General features: G+C 41.0%; 1 protein-coding gene across 2 annotated transcripts in view; it reads right to left on the bottom strand.

The window, feature by feature from the left end:
- Positions 1 to 2,776: 2,776 nt before the first annotated feature.
- The window catches only part of ptena (phosphatase and tensin homolog A), a 44,072-nt gene continuing 21,848 nt past the window's right edge, over positions 2,777 to 25,000 (bottom strand). Inside the window, exons 2-10 of one of the 2 annotated variants that reach the window (XM_017683656.2) lie at positions 24,224 to 24,308; positions 23,500 to 23,544; positions 20,944 to 20,987; positions 17,873 to 18,111; positions 15,962 to 16,103; positions 12,500 to 12,568; positions 9,527 to 9,693; positions 5,978 to 6,283; positions 2,777 to 3,976 (exon numbers count right to left, since the gene is read on the bottom strand). In XM_017683656.2, coding sequence (XP_017539145.1) covers positions 3,791 to 3,976; positions 5,978 to 6,283; positions 9,527 to 9,693; positions 12,500 to 12,568; positions 15,962 to 16,103; positions 17,873 to 18,111; positions 20,944 to 20,987; positions 23,500 to 23,544; positions 24,224 to 24,308 — 1,283 coding nt within the window. In that variant the 3' untranslated portion in view covers positions 2,777 to 3,790. The remainder of the gene's footprint in view (positions 3,977 to 5,977; positions 6,284 to 9,526; positions 9,694 to 12,499; positions 12,569 to 15,961; positions 16,104 to 17,872; positions 18,112 to 20,943; positions 20,988 to 23,499; positions 23,545 to 24,223; positions 24,309 to 25,000) is intronic. The other variant, XM_037542009.1, reaches the window with a different exon arrangement.

The following is a 25,000-nucleotide window of genomic DNA, read 5'->3' as shown; positions in this document are numbered from 1 at the left end:
AATGGGCTGAGGTTGCCAGATTGGGCAGTTAAACTCTGCAAAGCCAGACACTGGTACAGTCAGAAGAACCCAAAGCGACCTGGCAGTACCTTCTATTCAAGAAACGCTATGAAGGTCTGGACTAACACGATCTAACCTCGGAGCCTCTTCCTGCAGGAAATGAAAACCATATTTACAAAAAAAGATGCAGCTCATTGGTTATTCAGAGTTCGTTTCCATGGCTCCCCGATGGGCGGCCAATTACAGAGCAGCAGAACGGCTCGCGTCTCCATCATTAGTGCGGGAACCGCGCTTTGATGTCTCTATCTTGCGCGAGAACGAGAGAGAGAGAGAGAGAGAGAGAGAGAGAGAGAGAGAGAAGGTGAAGGATGGAGAAGAGAAAGGAGCACGTGACGGAGGGATGAGGAAAGAGGGATTATGTAGTTCTGCCCTCCTCTCCGTCTTATGTCTTTAAAATTCGCCTCCTTGGCTTCTGATCTCTCTAATCCTGTTACTAAAGAGGGCCTCGCGCTCACAGCCGTGATTAGAGACGTAATTACTCGACTGCAAGCGAACACAACTGGAACCAAAGCTGCGTCGTGTGTCACGTTCCTATTTTGGTCAAGGCCGTTCGTGTCAGGCTGAGACGCCCCGCAGGAGCTCGCTGCTCACATGGAACGGCAGCAGCTGAAACTGTTCAAACCAAGGAACCCTTTTCCCGCAGTGCCGAGAACCAAAACGTCACTGTCCACTTCACCAGCTCCACTGACCGTAGAGCTGCACTCTGTAGTTCTACAGTTACAGACTGTAGTCCATCTGTTTCTCTGATACTCTGTTACCCTGTTCTTCAGTGGTCAGGACCCCCATGGACCCTCACAGAGCAGGTACGACTTGGGCTGGTACGAGTGGATCAGACAGCAGTGCTGCTGGAGTTTTTAAACACTGTGTCCACTCACTGTCCACTCTATTAGACACTCCTACCTTGTCGGTCCACCTTGTAGATGTAAAGTCAGAGACGACAGCTCATCTGCTGCTGCACAGTTTGTGTTGGTCACCCTCTAGTCCTTCATCAGTGGTCACAGGACGCTGTTGGCTGGATATTTTTGGTTGGTGGACTATTCTCAGTCCAGCAGCGACGCTGATCCACTCAGACCAGCACCACACACACTAACACACCACCACCACCCAAATAGTACCTGCTCTGTGAGGGTCCATGGGGGTCCTGGCCACTGAAGAACAGGGTAACAGAGTATCAGAGAAACAGATGGACTACAGTCTGTAACTGTAGAACTACAGAGTGCAGCTATACAGTAAGTGGAGCTGATAGAGTGGACAGTCAGATGTTATGCCTGATTGGTGTCTGTAGTTTAAACAATACAAGAAATACCCGACACAGCTGGAAACGCCCGTCAACAGCCATGAATTTCAGAAGGAATGAAAATGTATGATGGCATGTGAACAGAATGGCTATAAAAACTGACGTTTCCTAATGACATCGCCTAGAACCAACGTACAAAGATAACATTAAAGGCCCTAAAACCGAACCTTGTGGGACGCCACAAGAAATGTTACAGTACACAAGTTTGACGGGCTTGTGACGCCTTTGTTTTTAATAAAATCATAGCACTGATTAAGTGATTAGACATGGACACTGCTTAGACACGAGTTTTTCTTTCAATTGATACGTGATGCGATAAATCATGTAAATATGTATGGGGGGGATAAACTAACCAGGAAAAGGGTGAATTTTGATTTCTGGGTGACATTACGGGGAAAATTGTGTGAATATTTTGGGTCAAATCACTTAAAAGGTGCTAAAAACAGAAAATGAGCAACAATTTGCAGCCACTTGCTCTTCTGAAACTTGTCCATTTATGAATTATAGTTTTCTGAGATGTGATGATAGAAGCAATAACCTCAAAGTGGGGCTGGGAAATGAATCGGAACCGAACCTTGCACCGATGTAACCTTGTCCGTGTCGGTTTTCCCGTCATTCCTTCCCCCACTCCCTGTGTTCATGTACAGTCCCCTTAAAAATTTACTACCGCAGGTGGTCATGTGACTCCACCAGGTCCACTCTGTGACATAAAGGATGAGGCTACATTCATACAGCAGGTAAAAGTGGTGCAAATCTGATCATTTTTTTCTGTTCAGATTATCTTTTAAATGTGATCTGGATGCGACGTCAGTCTGAAAAGATCAGCTCCTAAACTGACCCTCGTGAGCGTCACGCAGCTTCCCGCGGCTCATCCAGAGGTAAACAACCACGACTGCCAACGAACGCCAGTCGCTCCCGGAGGATCAGCTTCATCTTCAACAGGAAACATGGGAACCATCATGAAGCGTCACTGACTGACCGCTGGGCTCATCAACCCAGAACGTGTTCACCTCGTCGTAAAAAGGCCGCGGTCACTTCTTTGAACTTTGCTTTCAGACTTTTAACCGATCTTTGACGCTGCAGCCTCGTTTGGACATCTCGTTCGAAATCTCTTCAAACTTCAAATAGTCGAGGTGGATTGACGTAAAAGCTGCGCGGATTCCGATGTGGCTGCTGAGACGATTTACATCAAGATACGCAGAACATTTACAGTACAAACCTCCGTGAACTGAGGGATTAAAAAACAAAACAATCGTTCATTAATCGTAATCAAGGTCAAATATTCGATTAATCGTGAAACCGGTTTCAGGTCATATCGCCCGGCACTTTCTCAAAGTCGTAAATGTATTCGGTGAAAACTTTTCTTGGCTGCATGAAAGTTGAGCTCAGCCACTTAATTGAGGCACAAGTTTAAGAGACTTCTGACACTTTTGTTTTTAATAAAAACACATTGTATAGCATTTATTAAACATGGACACTAACTCCAATAACATGCACACCAGTTTTGTCCTTTAAATGTTTGAGTGTTAACATTATTGCAAACACTGGTTCCCTGCGGTTTTGTGTATTATATTTTTTTTTTTATTATCTTAGGATAAAAAAAAACATTGACAATTACATGGGATGCCATTTTTTTCTGCATAATTTAACATTATACACAGTGGGTGGGGAGGGGGCTGGGGGGTGGGTTGGGGGGCTGGGGGGCAGGCTGGACTAAGAACGCTGACACACCGTAGCCTGTAGCCTCTATACGACAGGAACTACGTATCCCAGCATACATAGCGCAGGGAAAGGGGCGGGGTCAAAAAGGTTGTAGGCGCCTGCGGACAGCACGAGAAGCATTCACAGTAAAGGAAGGGAGGGAGGGAGGAGGGAGCGAGGGAGAGGAAGAGAGGGAGAGAGTGATTGCAGCACTGGCCTGGGTGAAGACAGGGAGAGGGAGAGATGTGTGTGGTCATTTCTCTGTCCCTCTTCTCCTCTCCTCGCCTGATTGCCTAGTTTTCGTCATCTTTGACACAAAAAAAGGGATTTTATATATATACAGAGTAGCTACAGGACCCTCCCACCCACCTCAGGCAACGGTGTCAATATCCACACGAATAATAATAATAATAATAATAATAATAATAATAATAACCATAGCAATAATAATAAAACAACATGTTGGTCAGGATATTTTTTCTTCTATAATCGATGGAGTTTGACAATCGTGACACAAACTGTCCTGGGGCCGCCTGGTTGGGGTGCTGGGGTGGTGGGGGTCGGGCGGGAAGGTCCTTTTCTCTTCAGTACATTTTCAAGTTTTCTCCTTTTTTTTCTCTGGTGTTGGTTTTGCTTGTTTTTAATGTCCAGGTGTAGAAGCGTCTGTGTGTGTGTGTGTGTGTTTGTACGTATAAGTGTGAGTGTGAGTGGCTGTGTGCGTGTAAAAAGCGTTCAGACTTTCGTGATTTGTGTGTGCTGTTCCTCGTCAAACGGTTCATTTTCCGGGTCGGAATCGGTGGTGTCGGAATAGCGGTAGTGATCCGGCTCATTGTCGCTCACATCTGGAGTGACCGAGGTGGAGTTGCTGGCCTCTGAGTTCGAAGCCTCTTCTACTGTTTTCGTGAAATACAACTTCACCTGAGAGAGAGAGAGAGAGAGAGAGAGAGAGACAGAGAGAGACAGAGAGAGAGAGAGACAGAGAGAGACAGAGAGAGAGAGAGAGAGAGAGAGAGAGACACACAGACAGAGAGAGACAGAGAGAGAGAGAGAGAGAGAGAGAGAGAGAGAGAGACACACAGACAGAGAGAGACAGAGAGAGAGAGAGAGAGAGAGAGAGAGAGACACAGACAGAGAGACAGAGAGAGAGAGAGAGAGAGAGACACAGACAGAGAGAGACAGAGACACAGAGAGAGAGCAAGGGAGATCAAGAGTGAGCAAGACAGAGCAAAAGAAAGTGAAAGAGAGCGAGACAGAGAGAAAAAGAGCGAGCGAAAAGAGAAAGAAAGCGAGAGCAAGACAGCAAGAGAAAAAGAAAAGGCGAGAACGAGAGCAAAACAGAGCGAGAGAAAAAAAAAGAGAGAGAGAGAAATTCTCATTAAAACCACACACACACACCACTGAGACATCCATGAAATATACATCTATATCCATCTCTCTCTCTCAATTCTCTCTCTCTCTATATATCTATCCATCCTTCTCTCTCATCTAACTCTCTGGGCAAGTGTGCTCACTGCCCCCTAGTGTGTGCGTTCACTATTGTTTATGTGGTGTTTCATTGCACGGGTCAAAATGCGGAGGTGGAACTTCCTGTCGTGGGACTAACGTTCACTTTAACACGCACACAAAAATCTGAACAGCGTTTTGATGAAATCAACTTAAGATTTCTACAGCCCCCCAAAATGAAGAGACCCTCACTTTTATTACATCAAGCTGGAAGTGCACGGATGGTGGATTAACCCAAGGTACCCCAAGGTGCAGGACTTTTGGACATTGGTCAACGATTCTGTTCAGAGAATTGTTGGTCAGAAAGTCCCGTTTTGCACTTGTCTTTTGTTGGGTGGCCCGTCCACTCTGGAAGAGAAAATTCCTTCCATCTACACCGAATGGGCTCTGACTTATTACGTTGGGCAGGAGACTGACTGCTCATCCAGCAATGGAAGTCATCTTGCCCATCAGACTGGCTTAATCTGCTTGCTAAGGTGGTGGCATATGAATGGGTTTCCCTCTCTCTGCTGGGCAGGTTTACAATATGATCATTTTGCCCAGGTAGTGTTGGGAGTCTTGCCAAAGGACTCCTAATTGGTGTAGTGTAGGTTGCTTTGCCAGGCAGGGACTGAATCCCAGTCTACAGGGTATAAGGCAGAGGTGCTACCCACTGCACTATAGCAACCTATATAAAAGAGCCTTGCCATGTTTCTGCCCAGTTTATGTATATATACACTCACTGGCCACTTTATTAGGTACACCTTGCTAGTAAAAGGCTGGACCCCCTTTTGCCTTCAGAACTGCTTTAATTCTTCATGGCACACTTTCAACAAGGTGTTGGAAACGTTCCTCAGAGATTCTGGTTGGTTATTTGAGTTCCTGCTGCCTTTCTATCATCTGGAACCAGTCTGCCCGTTCTCCTCTGACCTCTCACATCAACAAGGTGTTTTCGTCCACACAACTGACCGCTCACTGGATATTTCCTCTTTTTCGGACCGTTCTCTGTAAACCCTAGAGATGGTTGTGCGTGAAAATCCCAGTAGATCAGCAGTTTCTGAAATACTCAGACCAGCCCGTCTGGCACCAACAACCACGCCACGTTCAAAGCCCCTTAAATCCCCTTTCTTCCCCGTTCTGATGCTCGGTCTGCACTTCAGCAAGACGTCTTGACCACCTCTACAGGCCTAAATGCACTGAGCTGCGGCCGTGTGATTGGCTGATCAGCTATGTGTGTTAACAAGCAACTGAACACCTAATAAAGTGGCCGGTGACTGTAGTTACATACAGTTTTAAAATACAATAACATGTCAGTTATAAAAAATGTGAATCGCACCTAAATAACTAACCTGAATCAAAGTGAAGTCAGTCAGGATTTCTAAACTAACCCGACTGTAATCTTGCCTGAACCGAGCCCAGTCTGTTGTGTGTCCTCACCTTAAAGTTGGGGGAGAAGTATCTGTTCGCTTTGTCTTTATTTGCTTTATCGAGGTCATTTTTTGTCAGGGTTAGAATCAAGTAGTCCCGGTCTGCATCCGCTGCCCGCTCGCCTCCGCATTCCCTCTCTCCTCCTCCTCCTCCTCCTCTTGCTCCCATCCCTCTCTCACGCTCGGTCGGAGAGCTCTGGCTCTGTGAGGAGTTGCTGTCTATGTCGTTCACTACAGACCCATTCTCCACTTTCTCCCTGCTCTCCTCCGGCCCAGGGATGAAGAAAGTGTTCACCCAGAAGTGAAACATCTTATCCTTCAGCAAGAAAGAAAGAAGGAAACACACAGAGGAAGATTTACATTTTATGGCTATAAATAAAGCATATTTACAAACACGCGTACACACATGTGCATGCCAACAAACCAAACGCACAGAGCACATATACAGACGGCATGCAAATACTAACATTCAACAAAGGCCGTATTTAAAAAGCATGTACACACGGGACGCGACGCAGGAGATACAAGCTGAGTCACCGACAAAAAGACGACGAGTGCAGTAACAGGGCTGTTAAACCACAAACTGCCAGCTGCAGGTCAACCAGTGCAGCGGATCACGGCGTGGCGTGCTGGGAGGTACTGCTAAAACTCACTATCACAAGATTTCCCAAATCTTTCACAGTATCAGATGATTTCTAAGGGTGCATTAACAAACTTAATGAACCGTGCCTTATGAGCATGCTAAAAGTAGACAAGCATGAGACGGCAGCTTAACCGCGGTAAATTCGATGACCTCAACTGGCTTATTAGAAAATACACCAGCATAAAAACCACCACCGTTCAGTAAATCATTGATCATTAACAATAATCAGAATTAAAAAGGAAGGTAGTTTGTAAACAGTAGGCACTGGCTGCCAGGGTTCATAATATCGCTGTTCTCTGAAGAAAAACCTCGTATCTCTGAAACGGTAACTTTACAGGAGAAGGAAAAAACCCACTTCACTTACACTGCAAGCCAACAGAACCAGAAGGTCATTCTAGGCTGATTCTTTTAAGCGATTCATCATGGAATTTACACACAATATAAATGCAGATTATTCAATAAACAGCACAATAATAAAAAAATGCAGAATTTAACTGATGTGTGAACTTCTGACCACGGCTCTGCTAATCTGATTTTACAAGCTACTGCATTGGACTGAATCTCTAACCCGAAGTAGCTTGTTTTGATGGTCCAGTCCGATTTCATCAAAGGGAACCTTACAGCTGTTGTATCTTCATTTATTGCTTATGCACCTCAGACTGAAGCCAGATTTCCGGAAAGCAAGTGACATTTTTGTGAATTTCAAACAACCTGAAGCATCAAGAATATGACATGCACTGCAGTTCATCCATCGATTCGCTTAAAACTAAACGTCAATACTGTTGCACGACACTAATTCCAATACAGAGGTGGCAGGATTCCACTTTTTCCCGATACCTGGAATGTTGACTATAGTAAACTGCAAAAAGGGCCATTAAGCACGTCATTTAAGTGTCTAGTACCCACATCTGCTACCCTACAAGAGGAACCGCACAGCTTTGACTTGACATATACAAATTAGGGATGTGCATTCTGACTAATGTTGATATTTGAGTATTCATAAAGATGCAAAAAGCCTTTGGACAAAAATAATCCAGAGCGGTAGGCTCACCTTTAAAGGTAACAGTATGGGTGTTATATGGGTCATTCTACAGAAACGTCCATTTTTGCGTCCCTAGAGTTTAGAAATATAATTTAATTTGCTTTATTTTAAAAAAATATATATAATATTATTTTAACCATTACACCTTCTTGAGCCTCAATTCTGTAATATTGATTGAAGAGCTCGTCCCCACAGTCGTGTGTGAAGGCTGAGGCCGCACATAAACTAAATGACAAACAAATGGCAAATATTATAAAACACATCATGAAAGTCGTGGTCCTCAGGAGTCGAGTCACTGGTGTTACTGCGTAACAAAAAACTCTTATTTTGAAATAAAAGTCACGCCGATGACGTCTCTCGACCTCCTTTGGCCCGTTTTCTGAGGATCTATGGAGAAAAGGTCATGGTGAGTCCACCGTGTCTCTCAGTTCTCAGAGATCCTCTCATTCAGCTCATGATCTCATATGAAGCTTCTAGCTGACGTCACTGGTGTGACCGACTTTATTCTGAGGTAATTGTGAGAAAATAGAAACACAGATGGATTAAATTCCATATTTTAGTGGACGTTCCCTGATGGACAGCGTGCGGACCCTTAACACCAGTGACTCCTATGGAGAGACAGAAAAGTGGACGTTTCTGTAGAACGACCCTTACAACAAAAACATAGCAACAGACTATAAACTTCAAAATGTTCCGTGATCAAAAAAAGGGAAAGCAGTCGGTGTTCGTGTTGAATGAGTGATGGAGGCTTCCTCTGCAGAACAAGCCAAGTGAGCTGACCAGCGTCAGGGTGGAGCTGATGACGAGCAACACAAGCGAAACGGTCGCATTTTATTTAATTGCTGGTTTGCATGTTTTTCGTAACGAGTCCCCGAATGGCGACTTTAGGATTCAAATACCGGCACTTCGACAGTCAGGCCTGGACCAAACTTCACGCCTCGAGCTACGCAGATGTGGGCGGGTCACGACGCATTTCTTAATGCAACACAAGAGCAAGCTGCATTCTGAGTTCTACAGCAGGGGGCGCTAAAACAGCCAGGCCTGACCATATGATCACATTTCTATTAAAAGAGAAGCGGTAAAGCAGCTCACTCTCCTCTAATGTCCATGCCTACCGTCCGTTGAGGCTGCTGGAATAACAGTAGATCGCTCTCGGATCGGTCCTCTATCGCCCCCTTCAGCACAGCGTTTTAACCGCCACGGTGAGTTTGTACAGAAGGACTGAGCGTTTGCAGCGCGCTGGCCAGCAGCTGTCATGTCCTTGCGTAAATGATGTTTCTGGCCTTAATCGAGTCCCCATGCACATCCCTAACACAAACCAAGTCTTTATGCTTTATTTATTTGTTTACATTTCCGGCATTTGGCTGACGCTCTTGTCCAGAGCGACTTACAGTTTGATCACTTTACACAGGGAGGCGAAGGCGGCGTTAGGAGTCTTGCCCAAGGACTCACTGATATGTAGACTGTTTGGCCAGGCGGGGAACTGAACCCGTCTACAGCATAGAAGGCAAAGGTGTTACCCGCTACACTAACCAACCACATGAATAAACTTATTTATTTATTGCTTAAAAGCATAAACTCTTCCACTGCGAATCAACGCAGATTTAGGCCATTTAAAATAATTCTAGTATAATATGCTGGGTAATATGCTGCTAGCTACTTGCCTTCCTTCTGTGGGTAACATTAGGACACGCGAGACCACTGGTATCACGTGGCTGTCTTCATTCATACTGCATGAAAAGCAATTCTGTGATATATCAGGACAGGTTTTCCTCTCCAATACCAGCATTTTCCACTGGTATTACTGATACTGGGCATCATCTTGGTGCAATTCCAAGCACTATTCAGAGATTTAAGCTGAAGTGTTCACTGACCTTCTTCATCATCTTGTTCTGCTTGTGGAAAAACTCCACTTTGATGTCTCCACATACGGGCAGAGGCTGCGGGAACTCGAAGAACATGTGCTTGTCTTCCCTCCGCGTGTGGGTTGGGTTCGACGTGTGGATCTTTACCTTCAACTGGTACACGACAAACTGGGGGTCTGAGGAGAGAGAGGGGGGGGAGGCAGGGAGATGAGATGAGAGAGGAGGATGAAAGAAAAAAAAGGGAAGAAGTAAGTTAAGAAAATTTCAAGTGAAAATAAAAGGTGAAGGTGAAACAATGTGAGAAAGGCTGAAGTGAGAGCCAGGTAATTACTGGAGCGAACATTTTCGATAAACCCAGAAGAATTACAGAGCTCCGGCCCCAACGTATGACATCGCCGGAAGCGGCATGTCGGTCATAAGGTAAGGGGCGTTACAGAGGGAGAGAAAGCTCCGCCCACCCCTAGAGCATGCAGTACAGTCAGGCAGGCAAGCACACAGGGCCCTTTTCTGAACAGTGGTAAAGCTAACAGCTCCACACGTGTCAAACCGTTTCTACTCTCACAGCCGTCACTGGGGGTAACGCCTTTACTGGTGCTGCTTGCTTCTTTCTAAAGCCGTCATAATTTCACGACTACACTCAAGATCTAATATCTCGCTGCTGTCTGAACAAATAAATTTGTATTCGAGGGGAAGGAAAAAACATGCTTTACTTGTAATGTAAGTCAATGGAACCAGAATTTATTTATTTTTTTGGTAATTTTAGGACTTTTTTTTTGGTCCATTCTTCATAAAATTCACAAACGATGTAAAGGACAACCAGTACTTTCAAATGATGTCCTTTCTTTTTTTTTGCCAATGTAAAAACACCTGTTGCCCTTTAACAGTGTGTATAAATTTCATGATGAATTGACCAAAAGAAACAAAATGACTTGGAAAGAAGTCCGGATCCACTGACTTACATTAAAAGTAAAGTCTAAAAGACTAAATTAAAATTAAAAAATTATTATTTTTTTTAACTGTGCCAAAGTCAGAACCCACACTTCACTGATTTAATTTCCAGTCCAAAAAGTTTATTTTCAGGAAATATTCCTGAGTTTTTAAAACTCGTGCTCCTAAAAACGATACTAAAACTTGAGAAAATGGGACTCCTAACAACGGTCACCGTCAGATAAACAGTACTTGAAGCTTTTATCTAATCTGAAAAAAATTCAGAGGTGTTTCTGTTCATCCTTCTAACTTAGCGAAGACAACGCTGAGCCTGAAAGGATGTGTAGCTGTCATGGCTGGGCAATGACAACATATCACTATCGTGATAAATGTCAAAACACTTCTACCTTTTCTGAGCACGTTGCGGATCTCATCAGTACTTCTAGAAAACTCACCAACTGCATGTTTCACTAAAGAGAGCAAAATTAGTCCCTTTTAATTGAATTTACTACTAGACAGTACGACAAATTCTGAATAAAAATAACTATAGAATAATGGACTGACCACTCCAGAGACCAGATTTTCACTTTTATCAAGTGAAAATGCAACTTCTAAGTCTGAACTTTGGAAATATAGAAAAATATCCCTGCAGCTGTTTTAAAAACTAAAAGCGAGTTTCCTGAAAATATAAACATCATGCACTAAAAGGCGAACATGACTGGAAATTAAACTAAAAAAAGGTGGTCTTTGACTTTTGCACAGTACGGTGTCAGTGTGTACAGTGCATATAAATTTTCATAAATAATTATATATATATATATATATATATATATATATATATATATATATATATATATATATATATATAAAAAATATAATTACACATTATATATTTTTGGGAGGCTGTGCAAAACGAGAAAAAAAAAAGTAATGATGAGCAAATAATTTAAACCTATATTTAACAGCAAACAGTACAAAGACATGTGTTTTGAAAAATATTTGCCCATTTTGAATTTAATGCCAACAACACATTCCAAAATATTTGGGACAGGGACAACAAAAGGCTGTTAAAGTTGTGTGATGTGTGTGAAAACAGTTCATCACTGCATTAACAAATGCTAATTAAAATTCAAACGCAAAGAAGAAACCACATAACCAAGATCCAGAAATGCTGCCACCTTCTCTGGGCCTGAGCTCTTTTAAAAATGGACTGAGATGAAGTTGAGAAGTGTCCTGTGGTCCGATGAATCAACATATGAAATCCTTTTAGGAAATCTAAACACACTGTATCCTCCGGGCTGAAGACCACCCAGACTGTTGAAAACATACCACTTTCAAATCTACAGCAGCGTCTCCTCAGTTCCCAAACACTTAGAGTGCTGTTAAAAGAAGAGGTGATGAAACACAGCGGTAAACAGGCCCCCGTCCCAACTTTTTAGGAATGTGGTGTTGGCATCAAATTCAAAATCAGCAGATATCAGTTTCAACATTTATGTTGTCTTTGTACTATTTTCCTTTAAAAATACGGTTTGCATTTTTATTTACATTCTGCACAGGGTCTGAATATTTTTTTCCAGAAATGGTGTGTATATATATATATATATATATATATATATATATATATATATATATATATATATATTATTATATACACACACACACACACACACACACACATACGCGTGTTGTTTCATTATAGGGGCCTATAGACACAGGTTTGCTTGTGTGTGGTGAACTGTAATGGCACTGGATGCAAGCTGTAGATGATTGAATCTAACAGCTAAAATAAAAGAATCCAGTGAGGAAAACCCTGAAGTGCTGACTCCTGTGGTTTAGACTCCCTTTCCTCATTGTAGTGCCACACTAAACTCTCATCAGCATCATCACTAAACAACCAAACTACGCTCATCAGCACAGGCCTAAAGTTCCTACACTGAGCAGACAGAGGGTGCTGTGCCGAAGGGAAGGGGGTGGGTGGGGTGGGTGGGTGGGGGGGGGGTGGTGTTGGTTCAGCCTGCTTGGTTAACAGTAGTAATGAAGGGAATGCAGCTTTACCCCAGTGCCAGTTTCCTTTCTTGAAGCCCTGGGGATTCGCCTCACTCCTGTTTTTAACAGTACTGTCCCCTTTGAGAGAGAGAAGGAGGTTAAACATGCCAGCAGCAGCAGCAGCAGCAGCAGCCTAGCCGAGAGCTCCACACTCACACTGCCTCTGCTCCACAAGCCCCACTGATCTCAGCACAGCGTCTGGGACGTAGAAGGCTGAGGTGTTGTCCACTACACTAACCAACCTGATATTAAGGTTATGCGAATTTTCTTTGTGAAAATACCGGACAAAACATGGCATCACTAAAGACATGTGGGGATTTGTAATGAACAACCCAGTCTAAAATAAAGACAGCTATGGATTTGTGAGGATTTTAATAGCTTCATGCTTCTATGCCAGTATTTATGACAGCAGAGTTAAAAGAAGCTGAATGCCAATGTTCATTACTTGGCCATAAGAGACCATAAGGGTTATAATAAACATTCGACATGAGCCTAACATTGCTAATGAACAGTACAAGTCAATAGTCACCCAAATATTTTTTGCAGATACATCCCCAAATCATCCCTCAACCCACTCAAAGCACCTGGAGGAATAAGGATGATACAGATTATGTTTAGGATTCTGTTTTTTTTTGTTGTTTTTTTAATAAATAACTGTAACTGAAGATAATTGTTCAGACTGGGAACCGTTATATATAATCTAGCGTTCACATGCCTCTACCAGGCTGTGTACGGAAGTGAAGAGTCAGATTCTCCAACAGAGAATTCAGTAAAATTCAGCACTGCACTTTGAACAAACTGGCAACCCCAGAAGTTTTCATTTTCATAGTTCACAGCAAGTCACACTGTGCTGTAAACCACACTGACAAATCTGCAGGCCATTAACGAAGACTAGGATGTGGTTTGAGTGGGTTGAGAGAAGCTTTGGGGATGTATTTATAGAAAAGATCTGTGTGACTTGTGTGATCTGCGCTTGTTAGCAACGGCAGCCTCATAACTCCAGTGATAAACTATAGAAACAATATTTGGACCAAACATGTCCTGGCTGATCAAACTACACACCAATCAGGTGCAACATTCTGACCAGCGCCTTGTTTCTACGCTCACTGTCCACTTTATCAGCTCCACTTACTGTATAGCTGCACTCTGTAGTTCTACAGTTACAGACTGTAGTCCATCTGTTTCTCTGATACTCTGTTCTTCAATACACAATTATTAGTTCACACACACACACACACACACACACACGGCTATGGCTACTGCTTCATGTAAAGGCATAAGGCGTGTACTGGAGTCCTGAGTGTGTGGTACGGCAGTCTAATTCAGAATAGAGCCCTCGGGAGGTAGGAGCAGAGAAAAAGAGAAATACAGACGAGTGTTAGGCCGTTAGGGACAGAGCTAAGACTGTGGTGAAAACCACATATGGACAGACACCACTCCATGTGTCCACAGCCCCACAAGGCAGAGATACAGTACAATTGATACAGTCCCAACAATATCAATGACATTGTTTTACAAAACAAAAGTGACGTGAGCATCAAAAATCACAGTGGATCAAAAGCTGTGTTCACATTACAGGCCTCACTGCTCAGATCCGATCTCTCTGACTCGATGGTTCACACTTGTGTAGGTCAGTGACTCAAATCGGTCATTAATGTGATGAACCGGTCCTGAAATGACCCTCATGAGCTCCTCCTACTCAGTAACTGAATCACTGCATCATCAGCACAAACTAACGAGCAGAACGAGCTTCGCTGAGAAGATCATTAACTCTGATCAGCTCTCAGCTTCATTATTAGAGCCAGACGGAGGAGAAAAAGGTGAGATGAGCTGCTTTTCCACCGTTTACAGGCTTTAACGTCTGTGCGGCGCTGTTGCCACGGTAACGCTGAATGATGCTCATGCGCAGCGAGGGAAAAAAGCACATGGATTCTGACCTGAGGGTCACATTAAAGCTGCACGGCCATAAATCGGATACGTATCTGATCTAGGACCACATATGAAAGCGGCTCAGGTCGGATTTGAAAAGATCAGATTTGTGTCCACACGGCCCTGAAAACACCAGATCTGAGTCACACCAGATTAAAAGATCGGATTTGTGCCACTTCAGCCTGGTAATGTGAACGCAGCCAAACATGTCAATCAGCTTCATTCCCATGATAAACACACACAGACTCAACCTCCATTCCAACCCCACTAACGTCCCCTAGACACTTCCAGTTGGGTGAGCCCATGATGCCTGAGTGGACAGCGGACAGGGTGAGCGATATGGTTTAAGACACTGCTGCAATGCATAACACATGTTTCTGATGTTCGCCAATAAATCAGAAGTTTTGAATTTAAAAGGAAAAAAAAGTATATAAAGATATTTAATACAGTAGCCAAAATTATAGAGGAGAAACACCTCAATCAACCTAAGCAATATATAGCTAACATTTCTCCTGTTGAGATTCCTGTAAGCATTTTAAACTTATTTGCAGTCTTTTTCTCCTTATAAGTCAATTCATCAACTCAAATGCCCCCATTACATTGGCAGATACTTTTACTTAACTGAAGATACAGTACTGTATACTATATATACACATGTTTATTGGCTGAGATGTGTTAATATTTGAATAAACAATTTATAGAATATTAATATGATAAAATATCATGTATGTATGTAAATAATAAACAGTGATGTTCTGGATGTCAGTGTGTTTGTTTACCCGTCTCCAAGCCTCTCCTCCTCGAGGAAGCCCAGTATTATATGTAGTTATAAAGCAGCTCCTGGTTTGACCAATCAGTGCTCAGTAAATTGAGCTCATGATGTAATTGATGATATTAACGAGTCTCTGTGGCGGCTGTGAAGGTGTCCAGGAAAAATATGGACCCGAGAAATTCTTGTTACTGTTTATTGTTTTTCTGTTTATCTGAATTATGAATACGACTTTATTCTAATGTATATTGTGATAAACTCCCTGCTGAGGTCAACTGGTTATTTGCTTAGATGCCCGAAACTTTTGCTCAGTACTAGATAAGCTTGAAATAAGCACAATTACCTGCCAATATAACGGGAAGCATATTACTTAATAAAATAATTCAGAACAAGTAAAACATCTAGAAATAAATTACACAATAAGGTTATAACGATCTCGACTTCAGACATTCTAGATACATCAGCTAGATTTGAGATCTCGCTTGTCAAGACATCGTTTCTGCAGTGCTGGAACGTCATTAATGACATAAATCTCGGAAACGTTGTTGACACCTGCGCTGTACACTGTGCTCAGGAAACCGACGCAACATTTTATAGTGATAATGGAACTGAGCACTGAACAGCATCAAGCTCAAAAGAGAAGTTCGCTCAGCCCGGCAACGTTCTCAAGTGGAAGTGGAAAGGGGAAGTGAAGAAGGGCTGAACAGGGGTTGGGCCATACGTCTCCTTCTGACCACAACACAAGCTAATCATCCTGGTGTGTTTGGACTTACTGCAGGTGCCCCCACTGAACATGGGCAGGGTCTCAAAAACCATCTTGTGGAAGAGCAAAGCGACGGGCTTATACTCCAACTGGTTCTTCAGCAGGTGGCTGTAGTAATACACATACCTGCGCTGACTGGGGATCGTCACGCCCTGAAAGAGAACAAGATGAAGAACAGACGTCCAAATGAATCGCAGTGCATTTAACAACCTGAAGCAGCAAGAGACCAAGCAGTCACGCAAACTGGTGCTCCACACAGAGCACCGCTTATCAGAGGTGGTTGAAGTAAACAAACCGTGTACCTGAGTTAAAGCAGAGACCCCCAAGGTAAATATCACTTCAGTAAAAGTAGAAGTTCCTCCCTTTAGACCTCCACTGGAGTAAACGTACTAAAGTATTTCCCTTCAAATGTACTTAAGTATAAAGTAAAAGTACTAAAAGAGTAATTCTGGCTCTGATCTGGTCCTGTTATCATTTTTATAACCAGACTGGCTTCATGAACTCATTTCAGGTGAAAGTCCTCCAGCGTCTCTCTTGGTAAACCAGTCTTTTAATAGAACGTCATTAATTAGTGACGCTGACGTCTATTAAAATGATCAGAAGCACAAAACACTGAAGGTAAACAGTTTCCATCAGGGAGAACCGAGTGGCTCTGAAATCACTTTTTACACACAAGCAAAGTTTCAGTTTCAGATTTATTTACAACTTAGTTCCAAGTTTAAGTTGAATAAAAACTGGCTTTAAACTCAGGATCACAGATGAGCTCCTTTACTATGTTGATCTGTAGGCGTCTGTTCATAAACATAAACCAGCCCAAACTCATTTACTATAAAATGAAATGGTGTTTGTAGAAATTCAGAAAAAAGCCGCGTCAGTCTCGACTGCATATGTGGACATATTTCTATATTGAGCTCTATTTACACAAAGTTAGGTTAGTTCATCATTTATGTTGAACAGACTCTCCCAAAGTTTTACGCTGCTGCGCTGACGTTGAACCGCGTGCTGCACTGGGTCGGTATGACCAACAGGTCAAAACCAGCTCTAAACAAAGTGACCGCTGGGCCCTGATTGGTGCTCTGGCTTTGCGCTTCTTTCGTTTTGACATGTTACGTTTTTATACACACAGAAACCAAAAGGAACGACAGATTTCTCAAAATGTAGGAGGAAAAAGTCGGATATTAGACTCTGAAATGTAGTGGAGTGAAAGGAAAAAGTCCAGAATGGAGGAACTTCAGTTCAGATACACCAAAAAATACTAAAGTACAGAAACTAATTACATTTACTCAGTTACTGTCCACCACTGCTGTTTGTGTTCTTGTGACCTGAAACTTGTTTACTAAAGAACTAAAGAAGCTTGTTTTAAGGAGGACAGAATGGCAAACTATTGTGGGATATGTAGCGTCAAAGCATTCATTAAAATTCTTAGTGACGTCTGAAAAGCAGTGGGACTTGAATTGAGATATAAAGGAGTTGCATCACATTTAAAACAGACTCTTAAAAACGCCCTTCGCTTCGTTTTTCTTCATAACAAGCATAAAAATCACTAATAGCGTGCGAATGTCTCGGTAGCTTGCTAGATAACTTTCCCGTTCCACCTTAAATAGTCCAGCAGTTCTGACACCTGAATCTCCAGAATGAAACTGCTTCTCCATTTAAGGTGGAATGGGAAAATTCTAACATCTCTTCTTTTCTGAATTCTGAATCTCGGAAACTGCTCTGAGTTAACGTACAGCCAGGGTCGTCACGCGAAAGCTGATTTCAAGACGGATCAAGCACATCAGACTACGTACATATCGCCGCTCTTCATCGCCTGTTCTCAAAACAAACATCGACGCTCTTCAGACGAAGCCGTCCGAATGTTATTTTCTGTTGCAGTCTGCTTTTTCGTGCACCATCACTTCAGCATTTAAGCATTACCCACCTTCTTATCCCTGGTCCTCACTTCTCCGTAGAAATCCAGAGCTTCCTGCGCCTCCATGAACTTCCCACGATGCAGCAAGTAGGCACAGATCATGACCCCCGTGCGACCTTTGCCAGCCTTGCAGTGGATGGCCGCCACATGGTTCTCGTCCTCGGACAGCCATTGGTCAAGGTCCTCGCAGAAGGGCTTAATCAGCTCCAGCTGAGGGGGGTTGTGGTCTTCAAACGGGTACTGTGCAACTGGGTGCCATACAGACGACACAGCAAATCAGCATCATGCACTTTACGGCGGACTCCTAAGTCAAGGCTGCTTTATCAAAGCAGACTGTGCTTTTGAAGAGTAAACACCTGGGAAAGACGAAACTTTGGAGCAGTGAAGAACGGACTCGTTCTTTAGGCTGGTCGAGCTGCTCTAGGCACATTTCTAACCGAACAGAACCACAAAATCAGGCATAAGAACCAACACGGACAAAATACGGTTATTACTCATCTAGAATTTGATTTGGATCTTTTTCCTCTTTACAGTTGGCTATTTTTATCTGTATACTGTCTAACTGACGCAGGTTCACCACTCAATTTGCATGTAATTTGGCTTTAAAAACTGTCTTGCCTGGAGTGATAAATAGATAATAAAACTGAAAGTAAAGGTGGATGAATGACTGGCCATCAGAGAGAGCTGCTTCAAACTTCCCGAATAAAACATCAACACTTTCAACAATAACGGAGGGGGGATTTTATATATATATATATATATAAAAAAACCCTCTACTGCATGAACTGTTACTACAATAGGATAAGAAATGTTTGTGCTTGTTACTGGAAAATGGTTTAAATAACGGAAATATTTGAAAAAAGCACTTATTTCTAAAAAAAAAACTGAGGTATTTGGTAAAATGTGCAATTGTACCATAGCACCATAAAAAAAAGCATCAATAAAAATACAAATTTCTCTCTAAAAACATCTTTTTACTGAAGGAAAAAAAAAAATCCTTCATTGAAAAATGTATGAAATTAATGTAATTTCAGGCCCTTTTTGATATTTATGGCAATAAGATAAGAATTCTGGGTCATGTGATGTCATTAAGTATTTGCTCTTTCAATGTCAAAGATCCTTTTTTCCCCCACAATTAAATAGGAAAAAACTGATTTTATATCACTGCTTTGTATTAAAATTGAGATAAAGTAATTGTTGACATGGCAAGGCTGCAGTAGAGGGTTAAAAACTCAGATTCTGATATGAAATGAGTTTATTTAGCTTTCTTAATTTATTTTTACTTAATATTTTAGGGTCCACAGTTCCATTCGTCCACACTGCTGCCCTAAATTTTATGAAACAAGTCGCACTGATGCAATTACTGTCAATTCATCTCGCCACGCTCACACACTAGAGCGCTAATCCAAGCTGTCACCAATGCCCAATAACTCTAATGTCCCTTCTGTGCACCGCAGTCTTAGGAGCCAGCTCTGCTTAAAGGCCTCAGCAGACTTCTTGGAAACGACGTTCAACTAATACGACGTATTCCGGCGAAAACGAACAACCGCAGACATCATGGGGAGGCTTCGTTCGCCGTGCCGCACACATGGCTGCTGGGTGACCTCCACAAAGCCACTGATTGGTTGGTAAAAAAAAAAAAAAAAGAGACGTGCCATCAAACAAAGATGGACTTTGAGGAGCTTCGACTTTGGCAGACTCTAATATTTCACCATAAAATTAAGTCTGTTATTCGGTAGTACTAATTAGCACCAAGCACCCAAACATAGTTATTTTATATCTGGAATTGGCCTCCTGCTCAGCAGCTTCTTGTTCAAACCGTCCCACTTTAAACGGGGGCAGTACTCTGAACTCCAACCTCGTCACCATAGTTAGTCTTTTCAGCTCCTCGGGACCACCGGTGGGTCCAAACCGCACTTCATCATGTTCTTCATAACGTTCATGTTCCATCAGCTCCATTCAGAAGCTGGGCGTCGTGTGAGGCTGTAGCTCTTCTCTCCAGTCTAATAGACGGTGACGTCATTTTAAACCCTTATAATAAAAGAAGCTGAACTCAGTTTGTTTTTCTACTGAAAGTCGACCCGTTTTTCCCCAAATCTGGTCTCTAAACTATAAACAGACGGCGTCTCTTCAGTGATCTGCTCTGGAAACATCACTTTTAGAAAATAATGCAAAGAGCGGCGGAGATTTTTGGCCTTCAGCAGTAAATTGTGAGTGTGTAGAAACGAAAAAATGTAAAATTTACATTTATTTCGTGCAGTTAGTGAATATTTTTCCTTACGTTTTCCAGCAGAAATGAAACTTCTTATAAAAGTGATCACAGTGACGAGGAGCACCAGCGCCAGGCAACACGGCGCGAGCTTATAAGGCACTTTCGGCTTCGCACAACCCTCGAGAATTTCGGCTCGCAAGAATTACAGAGGCCTTTAAAGTCTGGCTATTTCGGTCGGTCAGTTCAGAAAAACATTTAAGCTTTGATAGTTTTAATAAAAGCTTTGAACGAAACCTAAAAATACATTAGAAAGGAACAAAGGAGTAAACGCAGACGATCCCTCAACCCTCCTCCTTACGGCCTCACGCTGACGGAATCGCTCATTTCATTAGTAGGTAATTAATACTCAGTATTAGCATTAACCTAAATACACAACTACACGCCAGACGCCAGACTGACTTTTCATTACAACAAGAAATACGTACCTTTTTGGTCACACTTTATTTGGATGGTCCCCTATAGATGCTTAAGGAGTAGACGTAGGTTTTGCCTTGAGGTTGAGGTCAGGGTTAGGTTTAGGGTTTAGGGTTAGGTTTAATGAACTCTTCCACACTGAATCTCAAGTTCAGTTGAATTTAAAGGATGTTCAGTTGAACGTTATTGAAAGGCAGACTGCGCATTTACAAAGCATCTATAGTGAAACATCTAAGTCACATTCAACTTCAAGCTCAGTGGCGTTTAATGACTGTTCAGTTGAAAGTTGCTGTTATTATATACTGAACATTCACAGGGAGTCCACAGTGGACCATCCAAATAAAGTGTTACCACTTCTTCTTAGGAAAGCTGGTGCCAAATGAACTGTACTCACCCCTACAGTTGAATTTGGCTGCGTCATAGTGTCGTTCTGCACATCTGAAAGTGTTGAAAATTACAAGTTAGTTTAAATTACATAGGATTTTACCAAACTAACAATATTTGCCTAAATTTTAAACTGTGCTTCTCGATTATCTGCATTTTATGTAAAAGGAAACCAAATTTTATAGAAAACAAACTTATTTGCAACCTAAACTGGTCGTTTAATCTAAAAAGGCATGACGTTGCTGTGTTAAAAGCTTTCAGCATGCAGGAGTTAAAGCAATAGATCCGCCAAAAATTTACACAATGTTCCCTAAACATCCAAAACACAGTCGATCAGCCAAAACAAGTCGGGCGTCTGTTTGCACAAAAATCCAACGCCGTTTCGTCTCACTGCATCCTATTCATTTCACAGGGAGCGTTGACTCAATGCATGATGGTTTGAGGAACGGCAAAATCTGCCTTGCCGTGCAGCAAAATACTGCTGCTACTACTAATTAATAATAATGATAATGATAATAATAACAACAATAACAATAGTACAAGTTGTTTTGTGGTAACAGAGAAACTGCTAATAAATATTTACTAAAGCTCTTTTTGAGCTGGATTAGTTTTACCAGATGAGTTTTAGTCGACTTCTAAAAACTATGAACATTGTAGATTCGAGCTGGATTCAAATCAAAGGTCTAATCTGAAAGTAATCCACTCCAATAGGGTTTAAGAGTTCCCTATAATTGCACTGTTAAATGCAAGTTTATCTGATTTAATTGACCACTAAAATATTTACTAAAACTCTGTACTTATCCTGCACCACTTACTACTACTACTACTTCTTACTACTACTACTACTACTACTACTACTACTACTACTACTACTACTACTACTACTACTAACTACTACTACTTACTACTACTACTGAATAGTAGTAGAAGTTGTTTCGTGGTATCACAGAAAGTGCTAATAAATATTTACTAAAACTCTATGTACTTATCCTGCACCACTTACTACTACTACTTACTACTACTACTTACTACTACTACTTACTACTACTACTACTACTAACTACTACTTACTACTACTACTACTACTAACTACTACTTACTACTACTACTACTAACTACTACTTACTACTACTACTACTAACTACTACTTACTACTACTACTACTAACTACTACTTACTACTACTACTACTACTACTACTTACTACTACTACTACTACTAACTACTACTACTACTACTACTACTACTACTAGTGAATAGTAGTAGAAGTTGTTTCGTGGTATCAGAGAAAGTGCTAATAAATATTTACTAAAACTCTATGTACTTATCCTGCACCACTTACTACTACTACTACTACTTACTACTACTACTTACTACTACTACTACTACTTACTACTACTACTTACTACTACTACTACTAACTACTACTTACTACTACTACTACTACTTACTACTACTACTACTACTAGTGAATAGTAGTAGAAGTTGTTTCGTGGTATCAGAGAAAGTGCTAATAAATATTTACTAAAACTCTATGTACTTATCCTGCACCACTTACTACTACTACTACTACTTACTACTACTACTTACTACTACTTACTACTACTACTTACTACTACTACTACTACTACTACTACTACTACTACTAACTACTACTACTACTACTACTACTACTACTTACTACTACTTACTACTACTACTACTAACTACTACTTACTACTACTACTACTACTAACTACTACTTACTACTACTACTACTAACTACTACTTACTACTACTACTACTACTACTACTACTACTAACTACTACTACTACTAACTACTACTACTACTACTACTACTACTACTACTACTACTAACTACTACTACTACTACTACTACTAGTGAATAGTAGTAGAAGTTGTTTCGTGGTATCAGAGAAAGTGCTAATAAATATTTACTAAAACTCTATGTACTTATCCTGCACCACTTACTACTACTACTACTACTTACTACTACTACTTACTACTACTACTACTACTTACTACTACTACTTACTACTACTACTACTAACTACTACTTACTACTACTACTACTACTTACTACTACTACTACTACTAGTGAATAGTAGTAGAAGTTGTTTCGTGGTATCAGAGAAAGTGCTAATAAATATTTACTAAAACTCTATGTACTTATCCTGCACCACTTACTACTACTACTACTACTTACTACTACTACTTACTACTACTTACTACTACTACTTACTACTACTACTTACTACTACTACTACTTACTACTACTACTACTACTACTACTACTACTTACTACTACTACTACTACTAGTGAATAGTAGTAGAAGTTGTTTCGTGGTATCACAGAAAGTGCTAATAAATATTTACTAAAGCTCTTTTTTAAAAAAACCAAGTGTGTAAAGCCATTTTTTTTCTTTTCATCAAATGTAAGTAGTATTTTTTTTTTTATGATGTCACATTTCAGACGTTTGGTTTGCCAAGAAACACCAGATCCCAAAGATACAACACTGAATTAAAACTGAGTGTTGTGGACGGTACAAAATGACACGGTACTTACAAGTTATAGATTTTGTAATGGTTTTTGTGTTTGGAGTCCAAAAACCTGTAACAAAAAAAATAAATAAATCAAATCAAATCACCAGAACTGCATTACTATTCAAATATTCACGTTGGAGGATAAAACAAATTATTCACACAGCACTTCTACCTCAATGACATTCAGCATTCAGAAGATTCTGTAGATAAGCGGTAAGAATGACCACTGCGGTAAATACCAGTGGCACAGTTTAAGACAGTTTAACAGTCATGTATCATTTAAATGGGATACCAGGCTATTTTACTGCCCAAGTTACTGAGCTAACACTGGATGAAAGGCAGTCATGAATTCAGCTGGTTTTCATCTGAACTTTGCCAATTTTTCACACCACTAACGAAGCCTCAAAGTGGTTCCAATAAGTGATTGAGACCGACACCCCCTCCGAAAAAGTATTAAAGTAGTTTATTAAAAAAAAAAAAAAAAAAAAAAAAAAGTAAATTTTTCAGTTTTTGAGATCATTTGAAAGCACCTGCGGTCCTGTATAATGTGTATAAATTTCGTGATGAAAACCAACAAAAATGACCTAAAATTACTTAAAAATTACTTAAAAACTCGAGGTTTTGATCCGTCAACGGCGATTTATACATACATACATAAACACACACACTATATATATAAAACCTGCAAAAAAACATTTTCAAATTAAAATTATGTTCCAATTCACAAACGGAGCAGGTGTACTCACCGCACCACGTCGTCTATGTTGTTTCGGTAGACTCCCTCAAGCCTCTCTGCAGGAAAGCCCATGGCGATGATGTTTGGGTAGATGTCTGAACACAGGTTAAGGAACCTAAAGCCCACCAAATCACCAAAGTCATGCATGTAGAGACTCGCCGGCCACCGTTTATCATATGACAGTGTTCAGTGTTCAGTGCAGCAAACTCTCCCACATTTATATCAAACGCCCCACGCAATCTTTCAGTACCACTAAAAACAAGCGTGGCTTTTATATTTAAAATTTGCTGCCACTGATAAGAAATCTTAACAAATATGAGCAGGAAATGACACACCTGTGATTTCACATAATTCGAGTGCATGAGGTGCAAGAAAAGGTCACCAGGTTGTGCATGCAGCCTGTAATTTTCAGGCTGAGATGCATCAGAGAACTTAAAATTAATTAAATCTGATTTTAAAAATTATTGATAATGAAAAATTTAGTAATTAACAAAAAAGTAATTAAATACATGAGAAATGTCATTTTTAATGCTCAGATGCATCAGAGAACTTAAAACCAAATAATTAGCCACAGAAAAGAGAATTAATTAAATCTGATACAAACTTAACTTTTTAATATATAATATAAAAATACTAAATGAAAAATGCACAAAATTGCTTATAAAAAAAATTAAATATATAAAAACAAATTTAAAAAGGTAAATAAACCAGACAACTGGTGCAGCAAAACATGGCCTCTGCTTGACCTTTGGGCAAGTTTAAAAAAATAATAATTAAAAAAAATAAA

Source organism: Pygocentrus nattereri, chromosome 10, assembly GCF_015220715.1.
Source record: "Pygocentrus nattereri isolate fPygNat1 chromosome 10, fPygNat1.pri, whole genome shotgun sequence".
Classification (NCBI taxonomy): domain Eukaryota; kingdom Metazoa; phylum Chordata; class Actinopteri; order Characiformes; family Serrasalmidae; genus Pygocentrus; species Pygocentrus nattereri.
This window is presented reverse-complemented; position numbering and strand designations above follow the sequence as displayed.